This window comes from Stenella coeruleoalba (genome assembly GCF_951394435.1).
Source record: "Stenella coeruleoalba genome assembly, chromosome: 10".
Taxonomy (NCBI): Eukaryota; Metazoa; Chordata; class Mammalia; order Artiodactyla; family Delphinidae; genus Stenella; species Stenella coeruleoalba.
Window position 1 is genome coordinate 52,593,639 of NC_137156.1, and position 27,849 is coordinate 52,621,487.

The following is a 27,849-nucleotide window of genomic DNA, read 5'->3' on the forward strand; positions in this document are numbered from 1 at the left end:
AAAAGAATAAAAATAAATAAAAGGTGAATTTGAGAAAATGTAAGATTGCTGTAAATCAAGCTCACCGATCTAATGGACACCATGTGTAATTTGCAGCCACAGAGGTACCAGCAGATGCCACCTTGTATCAGTGGCAAATGGAGAACAGTCTTCTCCCTGCCATGTGTCAGGTTACTCACAGCTGCTGATGGTTGGATTAAAGTGGCTCGAGTGGGAGGAGTGAGGGCCTGTCTGTAATGCTTGTGAGCCTCCCTCGTGTCAGAGGCACCAGGCAGTGGCCGTGGCGGTGAGGACAGAGGAAAAAGACAGGAATAACATCACAATGTGAGACCAGGGCTGGTTTGCCCAACCCAGGTGAAGAAACGGTGCTGCTGGTCTGGAGGACTGTTTAAAAAAGGAAGAGGACAGTTTGCTCAAGCGGACATACTTCTAATATTTGGACAGAGGAGAACTCAGCTAAATGACATCATAGCAATTCCTGTAGAATAGAAAATGTGTTTCTTTTTTTGTTGTTGTTTATTTTGGGGCCGCACGGCACGCGGGATCTTAGTTCCCCGACTAGGGATCGAACCCGTAACCCCTGCATTGGAAGCATGGATTCTTAACCACTGGATCACCAGGGAGGTCCTGAAAATGTGTTTCTAAGTATTGGGTGTAAGTATTTTAAATATTTTATTATATGATGGCAAATTTCCTTAAACCAAACAGAAGTAGGGAGAACGGTATCATGACACCACTGCCCATCTTTAGTAATGATTAACTGCTGGCTGGCCATATTTCACCTGTTTCCCACCCTCTTTCCACTCTCCCCTGGATCATTTTGACATTATATTACTTCTGGGTGTAATTTTGATTGTTGACAATCCTCTTTTTTTCCTGCGTTGGAAGACTATAGTTCTGATTGTGATGTTTGTTGCTTGTTTATCTTCTCTTTTCCCACCCCTGAGAGGAACATAGCGTAGAGAGGGAGTGCGGGCCCTGGAGCCAGAGCACCTAGGTTAGAATTGGGGCTCTGCCTCCTACTAGCTGTGTGACCTAGGGCAACTTGGTAAACCTCTCTGGGCCTCCTGTCTGTCAATGGGGCAAATCAGTCATAGGCATGTAAGTATCAGCTATCTTATTATTATTATTATATAGATCTTTGTGTGATCGTTGTGAGCCTAGGCTGTTTTCACACCTGATTCATATTTAACCTCAGACAGTCCTGAGTGCCATAGTGTTTTACTCATGAGGCTAGAGGAGGTTAAATCAGAGGTTTGCCAACTTGTCTGCCCATTGGAGTCACCTGGGGAGCTTCAGAAATTAGTGATGCCTGCTCCACCCCAGAGCTTGTAATTTAATGGGTCTGGGGTTTGGCCAGACTTTGGTGTTTTTAAAGATCCTGGGTGATTATAATGTGAAAACAAGCTTGGGAATAGGCTTGAGAACCTCGAGGCAGGAAGGGCCAAAGTGCCATAGTCCCCAGGCTCTGTGTGGAGATCATCACGTGGGAGCTAGGTCTTGGCTGGTGAATTTTATCATCCTGATTTCTGGAGCCCTCCCAGAGCAGAGCGCCACGCTGCATCCCACCAACCAGAGCAGATCTCACATCAGGCTCTATGTGTAAAGTTTTATTTTTGTTTTGAACTGAAAGTCGCTAACCAAAAAAATAAGGTGAAAAGTACTGATCCTCTGTGTCATTCTAAGCACGGTCCCAAGGGAGGGGATACAACGGGAACAAAAATGAGGACCCTTTGAATGCATTTCCGTCTTCCACAATTGTCAGGAACATGTTTGTTGATGTTGTATCAGTTCTCTTGTTGCCATAGTGATGCTAAGTAACAAACAATTCCAGATTCTTAGTGGCATCCAAAATAAGCACAGCTAACACGTGGGTTAGCTGTGGGTCTGCTGGAGGCTGGCGGATCAAAGCTGGGGTCGTTCTGCTCCTTTGTCTCATCTTCCTATAGAGTCCAGCGGGCCAGCCAGGATGTATTCTCACAGTGAAGGCAGAGGGACAAGGGAACCAGCCCTACTGCTGCACAAATAGGCTTCAGGCCTCCACTGTGTCAGGTCTATTAATGTCCCACTGACCAAAGCCAGTCACATGACTAAGCCCAAGGTCAAGGGGTGGGGAAATCTGTCCCACCCTCTGTGAGTCCAGGCACATCCTCTGGTCAAGCCAAATGCTGGTAGAAAGGGATGTACTTTCCTCCCCTGGAAGGAGCTTATAAGTGTGTATGGTAGCAAAAAGTTGCAACAGTTTTAGATATCAAATAATAGAAAGATGCTTAGATAAAATATAATGCGTGTATGCAGTAAACTACAAAGCAGCCATTTAAAGTAAAGTAGAAAGTGTATGATGTCACTGAAAATTATTCCTGCCATAAACGGGGGAAAGCAGATTATGAAATCACATATGTTCTCAATTTTGAGAAAAACTATGTGTATTCCTATTTCAGTAAGTTAAAGATGTATGCCAAATTGTTAATGATCCTGTGGTGGGATTGTGGAATATTTTAATTTTCTATTTCTAGTCCTATGACTCTTCAAAATTTCCTATCAGGAAAATATGTTATTTTTGTAATAAGAAAAACGTCATTTTAAACTGTGTTAGATGCAAAAATTAAGATGAGAGGCTGTTATTAATTTCCTTTTTTCTAACCTTCAATAGGCAGCAAGGTAATAGAGAACGGCCTTCTCTTCAAAGAACTTCTGCAGACTCCAAATTTTCGGATTACGGTGGTGGATGATGCAGACACGGTTGAACTGTGCGGTGCTCTGAAGGTAAAGCAGCCTTGATATTTCTGCTCACAGGAGGAGTGATCACACAGGGCCACTGCTAGCATCATTGCAGCCAGTCCTGAAGAATGGCCTCTGTGTTCTGTGCACGTACTTCTGGGGAGAATAGTGAATCGGCAGCCTTGTTTATCACTTCCTGCTTTGCCCCAGCCTTTCCTTGGCGGTTAGATTTCCTCTCCCACTCATGGTTGGCTTTTATTTGTAAATCTGGGAGAAGCGTGGGTGTTTGTTCTTTGGAAAATTGACAGCACTAACATTTGGAAAGCCAGGGACTACTTTGATTGTGGAGTCTTACCTGGGAGTGAAGTATTCTATTAATTTATACATTTCTCCTACTTACTGTCTTGAGCAGGAAGAGGAACTTGGCCCCTCTGAATGATGCTACTCTACTGGTTTGATGGTGTGGTTGGTTGGTTGTTTTTAAAGGAAAAAAACCAATCTGCTGCTGACAGGTCTTTCTAAGAACAGCTTTATCTTTGCCTGTAAAGGGAAAAGATCAGATTAAAGAACCAGCTTCTATTGGCTAGTGGCTTGGGAGGGTCAAGGGAAGTTTCCGCACTTGGTCTTGGGCTCCTGGCTTGTTCCCCTCTGCCTTTAAAAGTCGTGGTCGGGGTCCCTCTATCCTGACTATGGGGAACAGCCCACGGGAAGCTGGGCTGCATCTTCTCATCCTTCTCCCCTTGGAATCAAAGCTGCCTTCGCTGCCATCTCGAAAAAAAAGGGGGGGGGGAAGTAAAGAGCTTCCATGTGAATGGATAACCCCTTTGAGTCACTTTTGATTAATTTCTTTTGTAGCAGAAGCGACCTTTCAGGAATTTGAGCACCTAGGGCAGGAAATTAAGTAATCTGGCATTCGCCTCACTTTGTCAGGTGAAAATTGCAAAGATCAAAAGAATGCAGGGGAGACCAGTCCAAAGAGTGCTTTCCCATGCTTTCTCCAAAGTGTACACCTTTTTTCCTGGTCAGAATTGAAAACCACTTTGTAGAATTAATATCGTGTGTGTATGTGTGGTCACGTCTCCATACAATGAGAATTTTAAAAATTGAAGCCAATGAAAGACTTGGGCTCCCAGGCAGTCCATCTTTTGTGCCTCTCACTGTTGTGGCCTCTCCCGTTGTGGAGCACAGGCTCTGGACGCGCAGGCTCAGCGGCCATGGCTCACGGGCCCAGCCGCTCCGCGGCATGTGGGATCTCCCCGGACTGGGGGGCACGAACCCGTGTCCCCTGCATTGGCAGGCGGACTCTCAACCACTGCGCCACCAGGGAAGCCCCAGTCTGTCTTTTTGAATGCTGGTGGGGGATTCTCACATTGCACACGGCCTGCTATACATTTAAGATGCTGGCTTTGGCTGTGTTGTTTATTTTTGTTGGTTGAGATTTTTATGTGTTTTTAATAGTCCTTCATTAAACTAATGACAACTCGCCAGCAGTGGCACCATGAAGGCCTAATTGCTCAGCATGGTCTGTGTGCTCCAAAGCTCTCTTGAAGTGACTGGGTTATTTTCGGTGGTGGATGGGGAAGCTGTGAGAACCCGCCCAGAACAAAGGAACAGGGGGAGAAGAAAGATTCTAGATTGAGGGCTCTGGAGAAGTTTCTGCTGATGGGACCACATGCTGGTCCTGTGTCTGAACTGAGCATGGCTTTTCATGTCTGTTGGCAGGAAGCCTCCTGCTACCCATGATAGAGTGGTTCGTGGGGGGCAGAGGCAGATGGGGGTTGAGGACCATTTAGCATCCTTCCCCTGGCTTTCCTTTAAAACAGGATCAGTTACCATCACTGCTGCTGGCTTGCATCAGAGCTGGGAGTTTTGAAAACTGAGAAACAGGTGCTTTGGCAGTAATTGAGTCTAACCATCCCATTGGACAGATAAGGAGATAAGAGAGCCAAAGAGTAAATGACTCAACCGGCTGTATAAAAAAATTAAATTAAATTAAATTAAAAAAAAATAAAGAGTAAATGACTCAAACATAGCAGATATTAGCACGGTCAGAATGTGATCATGGATTTTAAGATTCAGTCCGGTGTCTTTTGTTACTCTGGACGACCTGACTTTTCTGGTTGGTGTCCAGGCAAGTTGAATGAAATGAAGCCCTCCCTTGCTAGAGCCTGCCCAACCACGGCAAATGGGCGTGTGTTTCTTTGATTATGTAATTAATCATTTTGTTGTTTTCTTCCTGATTATAAAAGGTAGTTTCACACAACAGAGAGGTGTAGAGAAGAAAGTGAAAATGACTGATAGACAGTCTCTACATCCTGAGATAATCACTATTAATGTTTGTTGTCTCCCCTGCCAGTCTTTTTAGCAAGCACACATTTGTTAGGTCCCCTTTTTAAAACAAAAACTGGATCTTACTGTTCAAGCAGTTTGTTTTACTTTTAAAAAAAAATTATTTTATTGAAGTATAGTTGATTTACAATGTTGTGTTAATTTCTGCTGTACGACAAAGTGATTCAGTTACACACGTATATGCATTCTTTTTTGTTTTTTTCCACATTAACAACCTTTAGTAATCTCCACACTAAAAATATTTTTGAAGTACACTTTTTTTTGTGCTCAAAAACATGAGGGCATTTGACTTACCAAAAAAAGGGGAAAAAAAGGAGGAAGAAAGATAACAGCTCCTTACAAGGATAAAAGAAAAAGAAAATTCAAAATGCAAAATCATGTTGTACCAGTGCATCTTACTGCTTCAGAATGTCCTTCACCTCTTAGCTAAATTAATCTCTTAATCACTACGGGAGTATTCCTTTTTAAATATCAACTTTATTTAGGCATAATTCGTGTATATTAAACTGCACCCAGTTAAATATATAATGCAGTTGGGTGTATATACCCTGAAAATCATCACCACAATACAGAACATTTCCATCACCCCAAACAATTCTGTATGTCTTTTTTTGGTAAATTTATTTATATATTTTTGGCTACGTTGAGTCTTTGTTACTACACGTGGGCTTTCTCTAGTTGCCGCGAACGGGGGCTTCTCATTGCAGTGGCTTCTCTTGTTGCAGAGCATGGGCTCTAGGCACATGGGCTTCAGTAGTTGTGGCACGCAGGCTCAGTAGTTGTGGCTCGCGGGCTCTAGAGCACAGGCTCAGTAGTTGTGGCACACGGGCTTAGTTGCTCCGCGGCATGTGCGATCTTCCCAGATAAGGGCTTACCTGTGTCCCGTGCATTGGCAGGCAGATTCTTAACCACAGCGCCACCAGGGAAGTCCTCAACCTATGTTATTTTTAATAAATACTTTATCAGGATTAAGTTTCATTAACAGAGACCCAAAATAATAGTGGCTGGGACTTCTCTGGTGGTATAGTGGTTAGGAATCCACCTGCCAATGCAAGGGACACAGGTTCGAGCCCTGGTCTGGAAGATCCCACGTGCCGCAGAGCAGCTAAGCCCTTGCACCACTACTGAGCCTGCGCGTCACAATTACTGAAGCCCACGCCTAGAGCCCACGCTCCACAACAAGAGAAGCCACCGCAATTAGTCCGCACACCGCAACAAGGAGTAGCCCCCACTCACCGTAACTAGAGAAAGCCTATGTGCAGCAACAAAGACCCAACACAGCCAAAAATAAAAAATAAATAAATTTATATAAATAAATAAATAATAAAACCTGTGCACTAAAACCAGATTTAGTTTCACAAACAATTTTTAAAAAAATTAGTGGCTAAGCAAGGTAGAAGTTTATCTCTTTCTTGTGTAAAAATCCTGAATCCATATGACAACTCCATTCCACCAAATTCTCAGGGACCCAGGCTCCTTCCAGCTCACGAGGTATGGCTCTTGTACTTGTATTCCAAGATGGTGACCAGAGCTCCAACCATCACATCTGCCTTCCAGGCAGCAGGGTGAAAAAAAGGATAAAGGGCATGTGGCAGCTGTCTTTTAAGGCAGGTTCTGGGAGTAACAGTGTAACAGTTTGGCTTCATCTTAATGGGCAGTACTTAATTGTGTGACTATACCTGCTGCAGGGGAGGTTGGGACATTTCCCCCTCTCTCTGGGTAGCCATATACTTGCATGAAAATCAGGAACTCTAGGACTCAGGAAGAAAAGGAGAGTAGATTGGGAGATACACCCATTACCTGTGCCACAGAGGCTCGGCATTCTTTGTAGGGTTGTCTGTGGTGAGGCTCACCACCCTAATTGCTGGGCGTGTAGGTTTCCTCCAGGGCTTTGGCTGTGATGAATGTACTGTGGGCCACAGCCTGGTGCCCCGTCTCAGCCAGGGCCACATGTGGCTGTGTGCGTTTACATGCAAATTAATTAAAACTTTTTTTAAAAATTCAAAATTGAGTTTCTGAGTCACAGTAGCCCCATTTCAGAGACTCAGTAGCCCCATTAGTCTTAAGTGAGTCTCAGCAGCTAGTGGCTACTCTGTTGGACGAGCAGATAGCAAACATTTACGTCATCGCAGAAACTTCTGCTGGACAACACTGCTCTCGCTAAGGCAGCTTCTCATCAGGGTGTGCAGCCTGGTGGGCTGAGCGTGGGCTTGACTTTGGGCCTCCTAGACATCTCAGCCAAGGTGGCCTTACACAGTACCCAACCTGCAAACCATACGTGGTACCTCGACATAGTTAGCCTACACTTTTCAGGTTTCCGCGAGGAGAGGTCAGATGCACTCGGAGGTGGCCTCAAGAAGAGTCAGGCGGGTTGTTGGACTTACAGAAAATACTGACTTGGTTTTCAGCAGGGCCATTCTCCCTAGGTGGTGAGAGTGTTGGCATAAACTGCGGGTCACATGGGCTGCTCCTCCAGTTTTGTAGTCTTTTTGTGGGTGGGTGGGAGCGAAAGAAACTGAGCCCTATCCAACCCGCCCCGATTCAGGATTGCAGAGACCGCACTTCGCGGAGGATGATTGCCTCTGAGTATTACTATCACCCGGGAAATGGGCAGGGGCTTAAGGACGCCTGTCTTCTGAAAATCATGGTATTTTTAGCTCTGTTTAAAATAGTGAATAAATTTTCACTATTCACATGAATAGTTTAAAGCAGATTTAAATGCCCAGCGGATAGTGATAAATTTCACAGCTGAGCGACCTCAGAGGACATCTGTTCGGGTGCTATTCAGACATGATCTGACCAGCTCAGTGTGTTTATTTTTCTTTTGACAGTGATGAGTGGTAGGTGAGAGAGTGAGGATTTCAGGATGCATCATATGGTGATTAAACAGGGCCCAGGGTCCCCTTAGAAGGGAGGGGTTGACTCTGCAGTGGCCCCTCCTCCCCGTGGTGGGGAGGCCAGACATCCAGGGGAAACTGGGAGGTGGTCCCAACCTGTGTGCCCCTGGGCCACGGGCACCCTCCTCTGCCTTTTCTCTGAGCGCAGTGACATAGAAGGTTAGAAGCACGCGTTGGAGCTCAGGGCTCGTGCATTACAGCTCCTGCTTGGATGTTTCCAGTGACTGAGAGCGCACTCCCTTTGCTTCGGTCTTTTCCGTTGGGTGGGGTCAACTCTTCCTGTTAGAAAGTTCTTGTCTTGCTGAGCTGGCCCCTCTGTGCCTTCCACTCACCGGCCTGGAGCAGCCTTGCGTGATCTGCTCCCTGGAGAGAACTAGGAAGCTGGGCTGCCAGGGCTCGAAACCCAGCTCTCCTGATCCTGACTGTACAACCTTGGGTGTGCTACTTACCCAGGTGCCTGAGTTTCCTTGCCCCTCACTGTGTGTAGTAACAGGACCTGCCTTGTAGGAACGTTGTGAAGATTAAATCAGTTAATAATATATGAAGCACTTAGAAACAGTTCAATAAGGTTAACTTTTTTTTTTAACATCTTTGTTGGAGTATAATAGCTTTACAACGGTGTGTTGGTTTCTGCTGTATAACAAAGTGAATCAGCTATACATATACATATGTTCCCATATCCCCTCCCTCTTGCGCCTCCCTCCCACCCTTCCTATCCCACCCCTCTAGGTGGTCACAAAGCACCGAGCTGATCTCCCTGTGCTATGCGGCTGCTTCCCACTAGCTATCTGTTTTATATTTGGTAGTGTATATATGTCCATGCCGCTCTCTCACTTCGTCCCAGCTTACCCTTCCCCCTCCCCTTATCAATAAGGTTAACTTTTGCTGTTATTTTTATTATTCTTTCCCATAAATCTTTTCTCCTCCTAGGCCTCCTGCTTTTGCCTCCTGAGCCTCCATGCAGGCCCAAGAGGCAGTCCTCTTTGATATCTGGTTGCAGAGGTCTCAGGAAGGTCTCTTGGACCCGGAGAGGGGTGGGAGTGGCCAGGCCACATTTGCCATACCATGGAAGCAGCAGGGGACAGGGAACCGTGGGCCCGTGGAGCTAGGCACCGGGGGCGTGTCCCATGTGCATCACTTATCAGCCGGGCGTTCTTGGCAAGCCGTTGACCCTCGCTGAGCCAGCCAGGGGGACAGGCACACACTTGCCGGGGTTGCCATGAGAATTTGGATGAGACCGTGTGTGCAGTGGCCTGGTGGGCTCACTGTAGGCGCTTCGTAAATAATCCGTAGGAGCCCCTTGTTGAAAGGACGTCCGTGTTATGTCCCATCCAGTCTGTAGACGTTGGCTGGGGTTGGTTTGTCAAGTGACCTCCAGAGTGGGTCGCGTTGTGAGGAGAGGGGGGCACAGGGACACAGCCCAGGAGGCATCAGAGAGCCATTTCCACAATCTAACCATTTGGAAGCTAGGCCTTGGCATGTTGCCATGGTAACTTCGATAAAACCATTTGGTGGGCTCACCAACAGTTGGCTTCGTGGTCTCTGTGGTCAGTCTCTCTGCACATCCTTAGGTGTCTCTCTGTTGCCCCAGGGCTGTCCCACTGTCTGCAGTCCCCTGGGACTGCAGTTCAGGCCACAACTGATCCAGATTCCCTGGAGGGATGTCACCAGCAGAAGAGCCTTGAGAGATCTCGTCCAAGCCCTGAATTTAACAACCAAGGCCAAGAAGGCTCAGACAGATGGAGTGATTATCCCAAGGTCACACAGCGACAAGGCAGACTGAGAACCAGAAGCCCACTGGATGTCATGCGTGTGCCCCTTGTATCTCCCTATGTGCTTCCTCGGTTTGGCTGCTATGCCAGGAGGGGTGACTGGGCCTGTTTGGGCCCAGCCTTGGGTGTTCTCTCGCTCCTGGTCTCTGCACAGTGTCCCATCTAAAAGGTCCGGCTGTTCCATCCCAACTCAGCAGCTCTGGGGCAGAGCCGCAGAATGGATCCCAGTCCGCCCGTCAGCATCTCTCCAGCTCCTTCACTCTGCCTGTCCCCTCTCCTCTGCACGTCATGCTGCCAGATGCCAAGCGCGCCCAGCTGGGAATCGCCCTCCCCCCATCCCTGTGCACACGCAGCAGGTGCTTGGGGCTGGTGGTTGCCGTCAGGTAGCTGCTGAGACCTACAGTCTGCATTGCCTGTGTGGTGGGAAGGACTGGAGAAGCTCACAGGTACAGGCAGAGGTGGTACCTTATGAAAACATGCTCCCGGGTCAGGAGGCTGGATTCCTCAGCTCCGCCTGCAGCTGTAGGAGCCGGGGTCTGCGTGGATCCTGGCCTTTGCAGAGGAATAGCCAGAACCAGAGTAAGGCCTGATGTGATTGCTGAGGAAGGGAAGGTTCCTTTAGGGCCCCTGCCTTCAGCTCCCTCGTTCGGCTGTCTTCATCTGCTGCCACCCGGGTAGCCAGGAGAGGGTCCTGCTCTGTCGGAAGCCCACCGAAGCTTCTAGAGGGCTCACGGGAACTTTTTCATCTGAAGTGGCTGCGTCCTGTCAGGGAGAGCCTGGCCACATCAGTGCTGTGTTTGATCTGTCTTATAAAAAACTGCATATCAACCAGAGAAGACATTTTTCCTCCCCGGGTCATTCCATTTTCTATCTTATCCCTCAGATTTTATAGTCGTGAATGTTTTTAAAAATGTTCTGTCTTTAATTAATTTTTAAAAATTAGGGGGAGTGAGGAAGAAATGCACTTATGTTAGCTTATTTCTCATTGTTACTAACTGGCTTCATAGTTTAAGGTCTTAAGGCACAAATCCATATATAGGCATCAGGTATTATGGCAAAATGCTTGTGTGGTTAGACAGAAGCAGAATACTTGCATTTTTTCCTGCATTGAGTGCTCTTGGAGAGGGAGCTGGTAACATGGAAAGAGCTGGCAACCTGAGGGTTGACTGGTGTCATATGTGATTGTCTGGTTTTACATAGGATTTGAGACCCATATGTGATTGTCTGGTTTTACATAGGATTTGAGACCCAGTTCAGATGCCACTTCCTCCATGCAGGCTTCCCTGCTTTGAAATGAAGCTTCTCTGCACAATCTCATCCTTCTGTCTCCTGATGTGCTTTTCTGTGTCTTTTCCCAGTGATACTGTCAACTCCTTGAGGACACCCTGTGTCTAATTCTATCTTTGCAGCCCCCTGCCCCCTGAGGGCACCCTCAGCCCCTCCAGGGTCCAGCGGGGCTTCCCACAGTGCACGCCTAGTACACATGGGTTGAAATGAGACCCAACCTTCAGTACCTCTTACGGAATATCGCTTTCTGCTGAGCATCATTGTGATTTGTGCACAGGTTTTATTTTCCTGCTAAGTTGGGGGTGACGAACTTTTTCCAGAAGAGCTCGTTAGAAAATGTGGGCTTTGCAGACCTTAAAGGTCTCTGCACAACTACTCAGATCTGTTGACAGCACACAGGCAACCACAGACAGTATGTAACTGAACGGGAGTTCCTGGTTTCCAGTACAACGTTACTTATAACACTTGGCCCTGATTTGCTGACCCCCGAACTAGGTTATCAGCTTCTGAAGAGGCAGGTCTGTGTCTAATCTGCCTGGTGTGCAGCAAAGAGCCACGCAACAACCCAGCGCTTCAGAAATGCTCATTTAGGGATTATTAAATTTATTTATTTATTTACTTACTTATTTTTGGCTGAGTTGGGTCTTTGTTGCAGTGCGCGGGCTTCTCATTGTGGTGGCTTCTCTTGTTGCGGGTCATGGGCCCTAGAGCACAGGCTCAATAGTTGTGGCACACGGGTTTAGTTGCTCCGCAGCATGTGGGATCTTCCCAGACCAGAGATCAAACCCATGTCCCCTGCATTGGCAGGTGGATTCTTAACCACTGTGCCACCAGGGAAATCCCAGGGATTATTAAATGAAACAAAAGGCAGAAACTTGATTTGCACGTATGCATTCATCATCACGCAGCAATTCTGACCCAGGTACGCTCCCAACAGAAGTGCCTGCTCATGGCCACCAGAGGTCATGTACCAGGTGTCATAGCAGAGCCATTTGTAATGGCTCCAAACTGGAAACTACCCCTATGCCAATCAACAGAACGGATAAATTGCAGAACGGATATATTTGCACAATGGAATATAACGTAGCAATGAAAATAAATGCGTTATGTGTAAAAATACGGCTGAAGCTCACAAACGTGTTGTCAAATTGAGACAGAGAAGATAGACACGAAGGATTACACCCTGTATGATTCTGTTCATATAAAGTTTAAGGACAAGGAAAGTAAACCTGTGCCATTAGAAGTCAGGAGAGAGGTTACCTTTGGTGCAGGGGTGACCAGGAGAAAGTCAGAGGGGGCTTCCTGGGGCACTGGTTACGTTCTACTCCTTGATCAGGGAGCTGGTTACACAGGTGTGTCTGGTTTGTGAAAATTCATCAAGCTGTGCACTTATGATTTGACTACTTTTCTGTGAATGTTATAGTTGAATAAAGCCTTTGATTTATTCAACTACAAAAGAAAAAAAAGAGGGAGAGAAAAAAATAAAATAAATAAAAGCACCTATTGCAAATAAAAAAAAAAAAGAAAAAGAAAAAAAAACCGTTTGTTCAAACAGTATTTGACCAGAGACTACCATCCACCGTTCCCATTCTGGCTGATGCCACCCTCTGAGCACAGGTGTAGGCTCTTTGCCCTGTGAATGGGAATATGGGAGCCTGGTCCCTTCTTTCTACTCTCTCTCACGGGTACAAAAGCAGAACCCCGGGTCGTGGGACTTCCCTAGTGGTCCAGTGGTTAAGACTCTGAGCTCCCAATGCAGGGGGCCTGGGTTCAATCCCTGGTCGGGGAACTAGATCCCGCATACTGGAACTAAAAGATCCCGTACGCAGCAACGAAGATCCCGCATGCTGCAGCTAAGACCCGGCACAGCCAAATAAATAAATAAATGTTAAAAAAAAAAAAAAAAGAACCCTGGGTCATGTGGGACCCAGGGGAGCCAGTGTCCCTCCTTCCCTGCATTCTCTCCCCCAGCGGGCATGTGACGGCATCCCCGGGCTTCTTGTCTCCTTTGTAGAACATCGTGGCCGTGGGAGCCGGGTTCTGCGACGGCCTCCGCTGTGGCGACAACACCAAAGCCGCTGTCATCCGCCTGGGGCTCATGGAAATGATCGCCTTTGCCAGGATCTTCTGCAAGGGCCAGGTGTCCACGGCCACCTTCCTGGAGAGCTGCGGCGTGGCTGATCTGATCACCACCTGCTATGGGGGCCGGAACCGCAGGGTGGCCGAGGCCTTTGCCAGGACCGGAAAGGTAGCCCCCGGTGTGGGATCCCAGTCTGGGGAGAGCCGCTGACCTGTGGGTGGAGGCTGTGTGTGCTGGGCTTGTCCTGCTCACCCCCATCTGCCTTTGCTTAAAAGTGCTTCAGTCCTACGCCCTCTGCCTTGTATGTCGTTATCTTTTCTTGGCTTGCAGCTCTCCTCCCCCACTCTGCTCTTAAAATAAGTGATGCTCTAGATTTTACAGGAGATTGTTTTCATCCTTTGTTTTTAAGACCATCGAAGAATTGGAGAAGGAGATGCTGAATGGGCAGAAGCTGCAAGGACCTCAGACTTCGGCCGAGGTGTACCGCATACTCAAACAGAAGGGGCTGCTCGACAAGTAAGTGTCCCATTGTCCATGAGGCCAGGGGAGCGGCCATCATCCCCCCGCCTTGCTCACTCACGACCCCCAGCTTGGTCAGCACATGAGCACAGGCACTTGATGAGTGTGTGCAGAAAGTTACTGGGTTAGTTCCGTCCTTTGTGTGATGTGAGGGTCTATGGCAGGAAACATCTGCCTACCCTGAAAATGAGCATTTACACAAAACATGAAACGAGGGAGGAAGGCTCAGCGCTGTAGGGCATAGTACAAAATAGGAAGTTTGAGATTCTGGCTTGTCCTGCAGGGTGTTTGGTAAGAGCTACATGACATACATTTTAAATTTTAAAAAAAGATTACTTTGTCCTTTTAATAAAAAGATACAGCCTTGTTAATGAAATGTCAAACAATTCAGAAAAGAAGGAAGGACAAGTTCCCCCCAGGACTCCAGCACTAGAGATGCCCTGTTTAAGGTGTGATGAGCAGCCTTGTAGTCTCCCCACCCATCCTCTGCTGCCTGTCCAGGCGGGTCACGTGTTAGAGGTGGCTTGGATCAGCTTGCCGTGCTGCGGGATGGAGGGGGGAAGCCCAGTGGTCCCGCAGAAGCTGCCCAGCGTCTGAGGCTGCCCCAGCCCTTCCTCTTGTCGATTTGCTAAGCCTGTCTTTGTAATCACGATGCTACCACACCACCCAGTAAATGCTTGTGTGGCACATCCTGGGCGTCCTTAACGCTCCCGTAATAGTCTGGAGAGGTGGGTGCCTGGGAGAGTGGGGAGCTGGTCCCCAGCGTGCACTTCTCTGCACCGGGAGGTGGGTCACAGGTCTGCCATCAGCTCCCTTGCCCTCTACAGGTCAGTCTAGATGCTGCTGGTCCCAAGCACCTGCATCTTAACCCCGCCGCCTGCATTCAGCTCTCCCCCTTGTTCGCCGTCCAGTTCCCTATTGGAAGTTAGAAATGAGGGGCAACAGAGCATTTGTCTTCCTTCCTTAATTTGCATTTGATTTTTTTGAAACGGCGTTCAATGCCAGCCGGGCAGAGGGGGGAGTCATAAACAAGCGTTGGAGGAGGGGAACTACCTTTTAATCATGATTAAAAGGAAAATACCCATGACATGCATGGTTTTCCTTACCTATTTAACAGCAGACACTGATGGGTTTGTGTGTGATTGGGACTACTTTAATGACCGTTAAGTCTTTATCAGGAATTTTTGTTTTAAGTCTTAAAAAAAATACCTGGGTGTTTGATGATGGTGAGTCTCTCCCAATCACAGTTTTAAAGTGGCATCTGTGTGCAACCAAGGTAGAGTCCTAGGATCCCACAGTAGTATACAGATAGGATAGGGTCCTGTCCTTTGATAGGATTCTATGAGTTGACACACTGGCCGGTGTGAGTCTGTGTGTGTTGTCTAACTACTGGAGGATACAGGCTGGAACAGGTGTTCTGGGATCAGTACCTGCCTGTTTTAAAGCAAGTGTAACGAAGCAGGAGAAACCTGCCTCTCCACAGTCATGTCCCATTTTCTTCGGATTAGAAATCGACCCAGCCATCCCTGTGCTTAGTGAGGTCGCTGCTGGATTGAGGGGCACCTGCCCTTCTCCCAGGCCTAGTGTCGAGTCCCATGGGTCCATCCCCCACTGCGCCTGCCCCCAGTGGCACAAGTAGAGCCAAGTCCTGCTATTCTCCCTTTGCACCACCGCTTACCTGGATTTCTTTCTTTTCCATTCCAGCCATCACCATGCTGGTCTTCCTCCATTTCCTTCTCCCTTGCCTGCTATAGAAAGAGCGCTGAGCAGAAGGACAGTGGCCTTGTGTCTCATTAGCTGTGTGGTCTTGGGCAGGTCATGTTTTTAGCTGCTCTGTGCCGTTTATCCACAAAGTCAAAGGGGTAGACCAGATGACTGCTGTGGTCACCTCTAACTCAGAGGCCTCCTGCTCTTAGAGAAGGAGGTCCACAGGCCTTAGGTTGGCATCTCAGTTGAGTACCAACTTTGTTTCTAACAGCGTGTCCTGTGACCCCTGCTTTAGTGGAAGCGGACCTCCCTTGGCCCCAACCGCCTCCTTCTCAGACTCCTGTGTGCATCTGTCCTGCGGTTTGGCCTGCCTGGACACCCCCTTATGAGCATCTCAGCCATCATCGCCCACAAGGCAAGCCAGGTCTGTCCTCAGAGAACCTCTTTCGTATCCTCCAGATACAAATCATTTTCCCTGCTTTGAACTTACTGTTTAGAGCAGCAGTCGGCAAACTTTCTCTGCAAAGAATCACATAACAAAGATTTCATCTTTGTAGACCACGTACAGGACTCTGCCCTACAGTCTTTGTTTCTGTTCATAGTTCTTTAAAAAGGTAAAAATGATTCTTAGCCTACAGGCGGCACAAAAACAAGTCACAGGCCAGACTTGCTTCTCAGGCCATGGTTTGCCAACCCCTGGTTTAGACACTATTGCTGCTAATGTGCTATGGACTTAAAAAAAAAATTAAAGTCATACAAAAGAAAAAAAAATTAAAGTCATACAAAAAGGCACACAGGGGCTTCCCTGGTGGCGCAGCAGTTGGGAGTCAGCCTGCCAATGCAGGGGACACGGGTGCGTGCCCCGGTCCGGGAAGATCCCACATGCTGCGGAGCGGCTGGGCCCGTGAGCCATGGCCGCTGAGCCTGCGCGTCCGGAGCCTGTGCTCCGCAGTGGGAGAGGCCACAACAGTGAGAGACCCGCGTACAGAAAAAAAGAAAAGAAAAGAAAAGAAAAAGGCACACAGGTTAAAGTGGGTCCTGATCCCTACGCCAGATGGAGGTGGATTTCTCAGGGTTCATTGAACTTCCCACATGGCCCTTTTGTTTGTGTGATGGGTAACGAACTCCACAGTCTGCTTTGTCCCTTTTCATCACTTCAGAATTTTTTTTTCTTTTTTTTTTTTTGGCCGTGCCATGCAGCATGTGGGATCTTAGTTCCCCAACCTGGGATCGAACCTGTGCCCCCTACATTGGAAGTGTGGAGTCTTAACCACTGGACCGCCAGGGAAGTCCCCTAGGAGATATATAGATATATATAGATATATAGATATATATATATAAAAGAAGGGGGAGGAGAGAAGGGGGGAAAGAGGGGAGAAGGGGAGGGAGGAGGGGGAGGAGGCAGCATGGGGAGAGCTGGCGCCCTGTGGAGCTGTCACTCATAAAGCAGAACTGGCAGGCTCAGCCTCATTTCCTTACTCCTCATGACCAAAGCATGAAGCTGAGGGTAAACAATGTGGGCTAAATCAGGCCTCCTCTCCTCTTGAGTCTTTTTTGTTTGTTTGTTTGTTTTTTTGCGGTACGCGGGCCTGTCACTGTTGTGGCCTCTCCCGTTGTGGAGCACAGGCTCCAGACGCACAGGCTCAGCAGCCATGACTCACGGGCCCAGCCGCTCCACGGCATGTGGGATCTTCCCGCACCAGGGCACAAACCCGTGTCCCCTGCATCAGCAGGCGGACTCTCAACCACTGTGCCACCAGGGAAGCCCCCCTAGGATATATTTTGAAAATCATTCCACGTCTGCACCTAGAGGTCTCATTTAATGGCTGCAGAACATTCCATGGTGTGGGAGAACCTCAGTTTATTTATTAACCAACCTTCTCTTGATAGACATTAAGACATTAATAGACATTGTTGGGGTTTTTCTGCTGTTGTGAAATTTGATTTACTTAACGTCCTTGTGCCTGTGTCTTTATGACCATGTGTGAGTATCAGGTGTTTGTATTAGTCTGCTTGAGCTGCCACAGCAAAATGCCACAGACAGAGTGGCTCACACAACAGAAATTTGTTTCTCACAGTTATAGAGGACAGAAATCGAAGGTGTCAGCAGGGTTGACCTCTCTGAAGCCTCTTCTTCCCGCATCTTCTCGTGGTCCCCCCTCTGTATACGTCTGAGTCCTAGTCTCCTTTTCTTATGAGGACTGCAGCCGTATTGGTTTAGGGCCCATCTTTTTTTTTTTGGCCACACCACCCGGCGTGTGGTATCTTAGTTCCCTGACCAGGGATCGAACCCGAGACTCCTGCATTGGAAGGCAGAGTCTTAATCTCTGGACTGCTGGGAAAGTCCCACGGTCCATCTTAATGAACCCTTTTCACTTAATTACCTCCTTCAGTGCCCTGTCTCCAAATATAGTCATTCTGAGGGGCTGGGGCATTGGGTGAGTTTGGGGGAGGGGTACAATCAGCCCATAACAGTGTTGTAAGCTCCTTGAGGCCTGTGGCCTCATTTATAATACTGCACATCCCTGCTCATGATTGAGGCCTGACACATCTAAGCCCTCAGTATCCATTAGTAGGATAGCTGATTTATTTGGTTTACACCCATTTTTTAATAAAATATTATCTTTTGTCTTCCTTTCACTTTTTGAAAAAAATATTTATTTTTTGGGAAGTATTGTTGCTGTGCAATATTATATGCTACAGGTGTACAATATAGTGAATCACACTTTTTAAAGGTTATACTCCATTTAGTTATCATAAAATATTGGCTATATTCCTCATGTTACAAAATATATGCATGTAGCTTATTTTATACATAATAGTTTGTACCTCCTGTTCTCCCACTCCTGTATTGCCCCTCCCCCCTTCCCTCTCCTCGTGCTCGCTGGTAACCACTAGTTTGTTCTCTATATCTGTGGGTCTGCTTCTTTCTTTGTTATGTTTACTTGTTTGTTGTATTTTTTAGATTCCACATGTAAGTGATATGGTACAGTATTTGTCTTTCTCTGACTTATTTCACTTAGCGTAATACCCTCCAAGTCCATTTACTGCAAATGGCCAAATTTCGTTCTTTTTTATGGTTGAGTAATATTCCATTGTATGTATCTACCACATCTTCTTTATCCATTCATCTGTTGATGACCATTTAGGTTGCTTCCATATCTTGGCAATTGTAAATAATGCTGCTATGGATATTGGGGTGCATGTATCTTTTCAAATTAGTGCTTTCGTTTTTTTCAGATATGTGCCCAGTAGTGGGATTGCTGGGTCGTATGGTAGTTCTATTTTTAGTGTTTTGAGAAACCTCCGTACTGTTTTCCACAGTGGCTCTACCAATTTACATTCCCACCAATAGGACTGTAAATTTTTTCCACATCTTGGCCAACATTTGTTATTCGTGTTCCTTTTGATGATAGCCATTCTGACAGGTGTGAAGTGATATCTCATGGTGGTTTTGATTTGCATTTCCCTGATAATTGAGCATCCTTTCATGTGCCTGTTCGCCATCTGCAACTCCTGTTTGGAAAAATGTATATTCACTTCTTCTGCTCATTTTTTAATCGGGTTGTTAGTTTTCTTGTTGTTGAGTTGTATGAGCTGTTTATACATGTTGGATATTAACCCCTTATTGGTCATACCATTTGCAAATATCTTCTCCCATCCACTAGGTTGTCTTTTCATTCTGTTTATGGTTTCCTTGTCCTCCTTTCACTTCTAACCTTCTTTAGAGAGTTCCCCAAACTGAGCTAATTGGCTTCGTAGCATTTTAGAATTTAGAAAATAGCATTGAGACGGGCATTATAACCTAGTGGTTGAGTGTTGGCTACAAAGTCAGAAACTGTGCCTCAGTTTCCTCACCTATAGAGTGGAGATAGTATTATCTACCTCATAGGGCAGTTGTGAGGGTTAAATAAATTGCTTATTGATAGAAATCCCCCCTCTCCCTACCTCTGTATCACTTGTTAACATCTCATCTACAGAACACATTTTGGAAATGGCTGGTCATGAAAATTGCTCTTGGCTTCAAGAGCAACGCCCAGTTAAAATGCCTTGGACAGTAGGGTTATTTTTCCCACGTAACAAAGAATCTGGAGGTGGACATTATTAGTGTTGGCCCAGTGCCTCTGGATTAGAAGCTTAATGATCTTGTTAACCTTCCCTCAAAGCTTCAAGATGGCTCCAGCAGCTCCAAGCATCACATACACAACTGCACTCAGGGGCAGGGAGCAAGGGCAGTCTGGGTAGCAGATTTTTCCTCCAGTGCCTCTCAAGGAGAGAAAGATCTTCCCCAGAAACTCTCCCAGATGTATTGTGTCTTGCTGGCTAGAAATTACTGGGCCAATTCTAGGTGAAAGAAAGGCTGCGAAAGTGAGCCTTAGGCTATTTCCAATCTCGATAAGGAGAGAAAGGGGTTGGGAATGGTTTCGGGTGGCCACTTAACCACCTGCCACCCTGCTTGAGGGACATACAAGTTGTTCTCATCTTAGGAAGAGGAAAACTCAGCCATGGAAGGGGTTGAAATCTCCAGGCTCTAACTCCCATTCACAAGAATTTATTCAACAAATACTCACTGAGCACCTGCCCCTTGCCTGCACTGGGCCAGGCTGTGCTGATGCGGAGGTGAACAAACTAGGCTTGGGCCCTGTCCTCTCGAACAGTCTGGGACCCAGTGGCCACCCTGTGGCTGCATTTATAAGCTGTTTATTTATTGCACATCCACCATATGTCAAGTGTCGTACTGTCCACCTTACACATAAGTCAGTTACTACAATAATCTTGAGTGTCCAGCCCCATTTTGCAGATGAGCAACAGGGTCAGAGGGTTTGTGAAACTTGCCCAAAGTTAATAGGCTGTGGAGTCAGATTTGATTCTCTACCTGACTCCAAAAAACCCCCAGAACATTCTGAACCTTAAAAAAACCCACAGTGGGGCTTCCCTGGTTGTGCAGTGGTTGAGAGTCCGCCTGCCGATGCAGGGGACACGGGTTCGTGCCCCGGTCCGGGAATATCCCACATGCCGCAGAGCGGCTGGGCCCGGGAGCCATGGCCGCTGAGCCTGCGCGTCCAGAGCCTGTGCTCCGCAACGGGAGAGGCCATAACAGTGAGAGGCCTGCGTACCACAAAAAAAAACCCACAGTGACAGACTGTCATAAAGACATATGACTAATCAGCACTGTTTGCTGTTCTTAAATTACATTGTCATTATAGGATGCTTAACTAGATAATTTTCAGAATGGCTTTTAAGATTCCTGTGATTCTTTCAAGCTCACTTTAGGCTGTGTGTGTACGTGTGTGTGTTTAAAAGCCTGATTGAAATTATAAAGTTATTTCCTTAGTGATTTTTGCCATTAAAAAATAATAATAACTTGCTGAGCCAGCAGTACCCTGGCATAATGTTATCTTTTCTTACAGTGGATTACTAGCTCACTCCTTCGTGCCCTCATCCATTTCAAACTTTCATTTATACCTGTGTTCACATCTTGGAAGAAAAGGCAGAATAAACCCCACTTCCAACATGAGATCAGCACTTCGCTAATTGTGGGTCCCCACGTTGATTCTTTTGAGAATGTTCCAGGCCTACATTATTTATGGTGCTGTGTGGGCTGCCTCATCTTCATTCTTGGATGATTCTTCTTGGAGAAGCAAGAGCAGTACCTCCCTGCAATTTAAAATTTATTCTCCAACCTTTTAAAATAGTGACAAAAACTTGGATTCATTCTAGATTTGGCCAAGAGCCTGAGCCACAACTCTTGATGTCATTGACCACAGATCACCCTATAAAGACCACCCTGGGATGTGAGTGTAGACGGCGCACTCCAAACAGCGAGGCAGGGGATGGTTTAGGTTGTACCAAGTTCTTACAGCCACCATGCAGAGGCTCTCTGCAGACCAAATAATGGAGGGATGTGAAGGCGGTCGCTTTGTTTTCCAATACTAGCATATGCTAGTCTGTAGTCCGTTAGGCAGGAGAGAAAGACTAGTTGGTTCTGTGAGGTAGGCCAGATGGTTTAACTTGTCTTTTCCTGTCCCCTCGACCAGGTTTCCGTTGTTCACTGCGGTGTACCAGATCTGCTACGAAGGCAGGCCCGTTCAAGAGATGTTGTCTTGTCTCCAGAGCCATCCAGAGCATATATAAAGTGAATCTTGAAACCTGTCAGGGAAAGGCCTACCTTTCCAATCAGTCATTTGGATTCAGATGGAAGCCAGGACTTGGCAACAAGATGTTTGCTTGACCGTAATCCCATCATGGATGTGTATGAATTTTTACAGGTTCATTTTTGAATTGCGAGATGAAGTTCATTGGCTAAGATGTTACTGGGCAACATCTAGACGCACATATATGAACGTGTGAGTGTGTGTTCCTTTTTCATTCTGTGGATATTTCTATGAACCAAAATTAAAGACCCTTTTTAAAAATCACTGTTGAAATTTTCCCACTGTGGTAGCTTATCAGATTGGAACTATCGCAGCAAAAAGTTTTGGATCTAATTCCTATGTATTCCAGTGAAGGAATTTTTTTTTTCTCATTCTCTTGAGGTTAAAATTTAACCAACATTAACATGGTAAAGTGGATGAGTGAGTGAGTTCAAAGATCAACATACTGTAACTTTTAAACACTATCTCAAAGCCAACATAATTAACTACTTCGATTGTGGGTTGATCTTTTTTTTTTTAACAATTACTTATTTTTAATTAGGTAATCCACTCATCTATTTTCCTCTCACTGCAGTTTTCTGCATTTTTAGCCTCTTTTCTCTTCATTAGCTACCAGAATGTGCTTTCATAAAGGCTCAGCAGTGGCAGAAGACAGAAAGCTCATCTGGGATTTTTCTGCTGTGACTGACACATTCTTCTGATTAATGACACTTGTATGATGCTTTTTGTCAGGTCGTACTTTTGTGCAAATATTTCCTTTAAGCCTCACAGATCCCCTGAAAGGGGGCTGCTGTTATTCCTCTTTTAAGGTGCAGTCACTGTGCCTTGTCGCCCAGTGAGTAGGGGCACAGCCAGAGGCTCTCAGGCTTGAGAGCTGGTTTGAACTCACGCTAATTGGTTGTAGCAAATGCCATTTGCAGCCTTTCTTGAGGCCGTCGGCGGGCTTCCTGCAGCTGAGGCTTGCGTGCGTCCTTGTCTAGAAGGATATCACTCAGTGTGGACCTCACTCCAGCAGCTTCACTTGGAGTCTCTTAGAAATGCAGGTTCCTGGGTCCCACCCCAGACCTCTGAAGTGGGGGTATTGTGTCTCTGCTTTGACATGCCTTCCATGTGTTTCAATGCTCACTACTGTTTGAGAACCACTACTGTAGAAAATTTATTTTAGATTGGCATTTCTCAAATCATGTTCCATAGGAAACGAGTGTCCCGGGATCCAGTGGTGGTTCCGGTGTTCCCTGGCAAGGTCCAGTGAGTTTGGGAAAAGCTGCATCTGTACACCCCTCCTGAAGGGGTAGAATGTGTGTTAGTGGAACCTGTTTATTTAGCCCAGCAAGTCCCAGACAGATTGTGGAGACTTTTTTTTTTTTTGGGCAAGGAAACTTGCCAAAGTTTCCAGGCTGAGGTGACCTTAGGACAGCTCAAGTATACCCTTCACTCTCTGCAAAAAATGAGGATGAATGACTACCTGTGGTGGTGTTCATTCTGAACCTTTACAGTTCAGGTCTGCCATGGATCTTTGACGCAGCTTTAAGGTGACACTATGAGGTACAGCCAAGTGGATGTCAACCTCGCTGAAACGCACATTGTGTGGACTAAGTGCTTTTAATTCTAGAATTAGAATGGGAATTACTGTATCTTCGTAAATGTGATTGGTTTCAGGATAACATTGCAGTTACCTTATGTAGTACTTGATAAGTGTTTAAGGGAATGTTATGAATGTCTTACATATTCATGGATTTTCAGTCACTTTGAGATTTTGACCTTTTTGTTTTGTTTTGTTTGCGGTACACGGGCCTCTCACCGCTGCGGCCTCTCCTGCCGCGGAGCACAGGCTCCGGATGCGCAGGCCCAGCGGCCATGGCCCACGGGCCCAGCCGCTCCGTGGCATGTGGGATCCTCCCAGATTGGGACACAAACCCATGTCCCCTGCATCGACAGGCGGACCCTCAAACACTGCGCCACCAGGGAAGCCCGAGATTTTGACCTTTTTTATTTTCCAGCTTGGAACTTTTTCCCTTCTATACCCAAAATGATTATAGAACGGGTTTTGTGGGAATTTTAAAAACTCCTGTACACAGAAGTATATGAAAGCACACAAAATGCTACAAGTTTCATTGATTTTAGGGCCACTGTTAAGTCAATCCATTTTTGCTTGTCTCATAATTAATCTTTTGAAAAGTTTGTACATAGGTAACAAAGTGTTGCTTTTTAAGATACATAAAGGGCTGTAAGCTAATTGTGGTGTCTGTCAAGTAGGATCATCAGATGTGAGGAATTCGGATTTTGTCTTTTGTATATTCTCATCTGCATTCAGCTTCCTACTCTGGGTTTTGTACTTGAGTGTTTTTTCTTTATAAATGCCCTCTTACCACTCTGAGGTCTTCTGACTGTACCTCTTGAACATAATTATAATATTCTGCACATATGGAAAAAGGTAAATTTTATATAAGTTTGTGCTTTGCTAACTGTAGATATTTATTACTCTACGAGTTATCTATTTTTATAACCACCTGTGGTCCATCATTTATTTTAATTCACCTTTCTTACTAATTATGGTAATAGGGGAGGGAGACATCTAGAAGAGAAGCTTAATTTATACTGTTTCAGCCAAATCTGTGAATGTAAAAACTACACTGTTGCCTTGTATAATCCAACCTACTATAATGTGGAACAAATATCTGTCTTGAAACCCATCCTAGCAGGTGGAATTGAGCTAAACTCCTTCTGGTTTTTCATTTAACTCTTAGCTATAACATTGGCCCCATGGTATCGGCCCAGGGAGTAGTGAGGTGCCACTGTACAAAGGGATCTTCAGTTTTTCCACTAGCTCTAATCTGAGCCTTTTACCTACACATGTACTATGTTTGTTTACAGACTGTAGGTGGATATAATTTAAAAGCTTGATTTAATAAACATTTAATCCCCCAAACCTGTGCTACTGATCCTGTTTTTTAAAATCAGCTTATTTAATAGCTTTAAGAAGCTCTTTTTTTTTTCCTTCCTGAATTGTGTTGCACTGACAACAATAAAAAGGCAAATTTTAAAAGAAAGGCTTTATCTCTAATGCATTCCTCAAACACATCTGCTTCCATTTGTCTGTGTTCCTTTCTATTGCTTGCTGATCTTTTTATAAAATTGTAAATGTAGGATGGAGGCCTTCCAGTTGCAGCCATCCAGTGGACTGTGAGGGGAATCCCCAGGAGCCTGAAACAAATGGGGGCTGATGGCCAGAGCAGTAAGGCTTTGAGGTGGCTCTGTGGCTTCAGGGGAGGGTGTGGGAGTGCTTTCCATTATCACCTAGGGGTTTGGGCTGTAAAACTTATGCTAGAACCTCCAAGGGCTACACTGTTGGGAAGAAAATGGGCTAAGAAAACACATGTATGGGAAGAAGCAAGAAAGTTGGACTCCGGGTAGAGAAAAAGGTCTCTGCTGAAAACCTGTGATCATGCCAGCACCACAAACAGGCTTTGGGTTTGAATTTTTATATCCAGGAACCACAAGCCAAAGTTAGCATAAACGTCGGAACTTGTGCCAGTAATGCCAGTAGGTAACTGACAGAAGCAAAAACAAAAACACCTGCAGAAATCACTCTGGATCCAGGCTGCACAGGCTTCCCATAAGTATGCACTTCCTACAAATATTCCCACTGAATATGCACTTTTAAAATTATAAAATAATTGCAAAATAGTTCATTGTGAGTGAAAGTCAACAGCTTTTTGAAAACAGAAGAATTAGATGCCCAGATATTTAATTGAGCAAAATGAGAGATGCTTTGAGGGGTAATTTTAAAAATAGAGACATAAAAGGAGGGTTAAAGTATTAAGGTCAAATTACTGTTGGGGGTGGAGGAACAACCAAAGAGACTTGAAAACAAACCTATTAGAACATCTTGAGATGAATATAATTTACATTATGTCTTTGGACAGATTAAAGAGTAGATTTGACAGAGCTGTAGAGGGAATTACCAAACTGGAAAATAGGTATGGAGATATTAACAGAAAGTAGCAGAGAAAATGAGAATTTAAGAAGTAAGTAGAGGATAGGATAAGATTCAACATACATCTGAGAGAAGTTCCAGAAGAAAGAAGAGGGAGAGGCAATTTTTGAAAAAATAAAGTCTGAAATTTGTCCAGAATTTATTGTATGTGACCAGTTTTGTTATTCTCCCAAATATATTTCCATTAAAATTTTACCACATAATCTTTATAACTTTTTATGACTACTTGTAAACTTAAGTTGATGATGAACTTTTTCTTTCTTTTTTATTTTGAGGAAATAAGTTGTATGAGAAAGCTATAATCATAATCTACTACTTTACTGAAGGTGTGATTGATTTGAGTACTGAAGCGAGCTGCGTCCCCTTTGGTTTGGGTGGGAGGTGTAGCACTGTGGCAAGGCTTGGGTTCGAGATCATGCTTCATTGTCTTAGTATACATTTGGTCAAGGCAGCCAAGTCCTCTTTGAAGTGCATTTTCCTCATTGTTTAAGCAGGAATAATATCCATGCAGTCTAGCTCAAAGGATTACTGTGAAGGTCACTGAAAAGCAGGAAATCTTTTTTTTTTTTTTTTTACATCTTTATTGGAGTATAATTGCTTTACAATGGTGTGTTAGTTTCTGCTTTATAACAAAGTGAATCAGCTATACATATGTTCCCATATTTCTTCCCTCTTGTGTCTCCCTCCCTCCCACCCTCCCTATCCCACCCCAGGAAATCCTAACAAAGGAGAAAGATTTATAGCTGCTTATGGCAGAGACAAGGATATATATTAACTAAATTATAAAATTTTTTCTGAGATGCACAAACTACATTTCCCAGCCTCCCCTGCAGTTAGGTGATTGAATTCTGTCCAATGACATAGGGAAGAAAAAAATGCCACTTCCTAGGATTACAGTTCTGTTTGTCTTTACTCTTTTCCTGCGTGCTGACGAGATATCAATTTCCAGGATGACCTGGAAGCTGTATGTTGGCTCCTAAAGCCTGGATTCCTACATGACCGTGTGGAGAAAGTCCCCCCACCCTCGGCCCACGTTGGACTGTGATAGTTACAAAAATCATTATTATGCCACTGAGATTTAAGTGTTATTTATTACAGCAGCTGGCATAACTTACCCTAAGATGTTGCTAAAAAGACATTTGAGGAGTTAAGACGAGATGGAACTTACAGAAATATCAAGAGATTTCAGAGAATTTATACATTGGTCCCTATAGCATCCTAGTATCTATCTTGGCATTGCTTGTTTGGACACAGGAGGCTGTATTGGAATGTGGGTGGGTACACTGTGGTTATGTCTGTTCCTCTCCTCCCAGGACTAACTAGCTAAGTCCAGACTTTGTATATGTAATTGTCCCTTCTCCAGGATTAATGCCGTCAAGGTCCAGGATTTATAACGTGTGCATATATATATATTTTGGGGGGGGGGGGTCATGCTACGTGGCTTGGTGGGATCTTAGTTCCCGACCAGGGATTGAACCCAGGCCCTGGCAGTGAAAGTTCCGAGTCCTAACCACTGGACCGCCAGGGACCTCCCTAACATGTGCTTCTTTAACACTGGAGTGTCCTTAAGTTGTCTTCCTCATTTCAAAAGCTTCTAATTAGCAATGTCATTAGATTTTCGATAAGCCTACATTCCTGCTGTCAACTCTAAAAACCTCGTCTAGGGCTTCCCAGGTGGCGAAGTGGTTAAGAATCTGCCTGCCAATGCAGGAGTCACGGGTCCGAGCCCTGGTCCGGGAAGATCCCACATGCTGCGGAGCAACTAAGCCCATGCGCCACAACTACTGAGCCTGCGCTCTAGAGCCCGCAAGCCACAACTACTGAAGCCCATGTGCCTAGAGCCCGGGCTCCGCAACAAGAGAAGCCACGGTAATGAGAAGCCTACGTACTGCAACCAATAGTAGCCCCTGCTCACTGCAACTAGGGAAAGCTTACACGCAGCAACGAAGACCCAGTGCAGCCAAAAATAAATAAATTTTTAAAAAATAAAAACCTTGTCTAGCTGAAGCCAAAAGGAGTGACTCTTCAGCTCCGCTTCAAAAACTAAGGAATGAAACATCTCTGAATTTTACACATTGAGTAAAATTGAGCCATTGGAAAAGTACCTTCATCATTGAACTCGTAATTTGTCAAGTTGGTGTTATTCAACTTGTTGCAAATGGAAATGCAGTGCTTTTATGCTTTGATATAAGTGTTATTTGTGATTCTTTTTTGTTATACCTCTTATTTAAAATAACCTTTGGGAAACAGTCACTTGATTCCAAAATAAAGCCCATTTGCCCACTACCCAAGTAGCCACTGTTACTAGTTTCTAATGTGCTCTTCTAGAATTTCATTTTACATAAGCAAATATATACTTAATCCC

General features: G+C 45.5%; 1 protein-coding gene across 3 annotated transcripts in view; it reads left to right on the forward strand.

The window, feature by feature from the left end:
• GPD1L (glycerol-3-phosphate dehydrogenase 1 like) overlaps positions 1-24,954 on the forward strand; it is a 56,781-nt gene extending 31,827 nt beyond the window's left edge. The window contains exons 5-9 of one of the 3 annotated variants that reach the window (XM_079935435.1): positions 2,654-2,766; positions 13,041-13,274; positions 13,516-13,622; positions 15,604-15,756; positions 21,371-24,954. In XM_079935435.1, the coding sequence (XP_079791561.1) occupies positions 2,654-2,766; positions 13,041-13,274; positions 13,516-13,622; positions 15,604-15,721 (572 nt within the window). In that variant the 3' untranslated portion in view covers positions 15,722-15,756; positions 21,371-24,954. The remainder of the gene's footprint in view (positions 1-2,653; positions 2,767-13,040; positions 13,275-13,515; positions 13,623-15,603; positions 15,757-21,370) is intronic. The other 2 variants (XM_079935437.1, XM_079935436.1) reach the window with 2 other exon arrangements.
• The last annotated feature ends 2,895 nt before the right edge of the window (positions 24,955-27,849 follow it).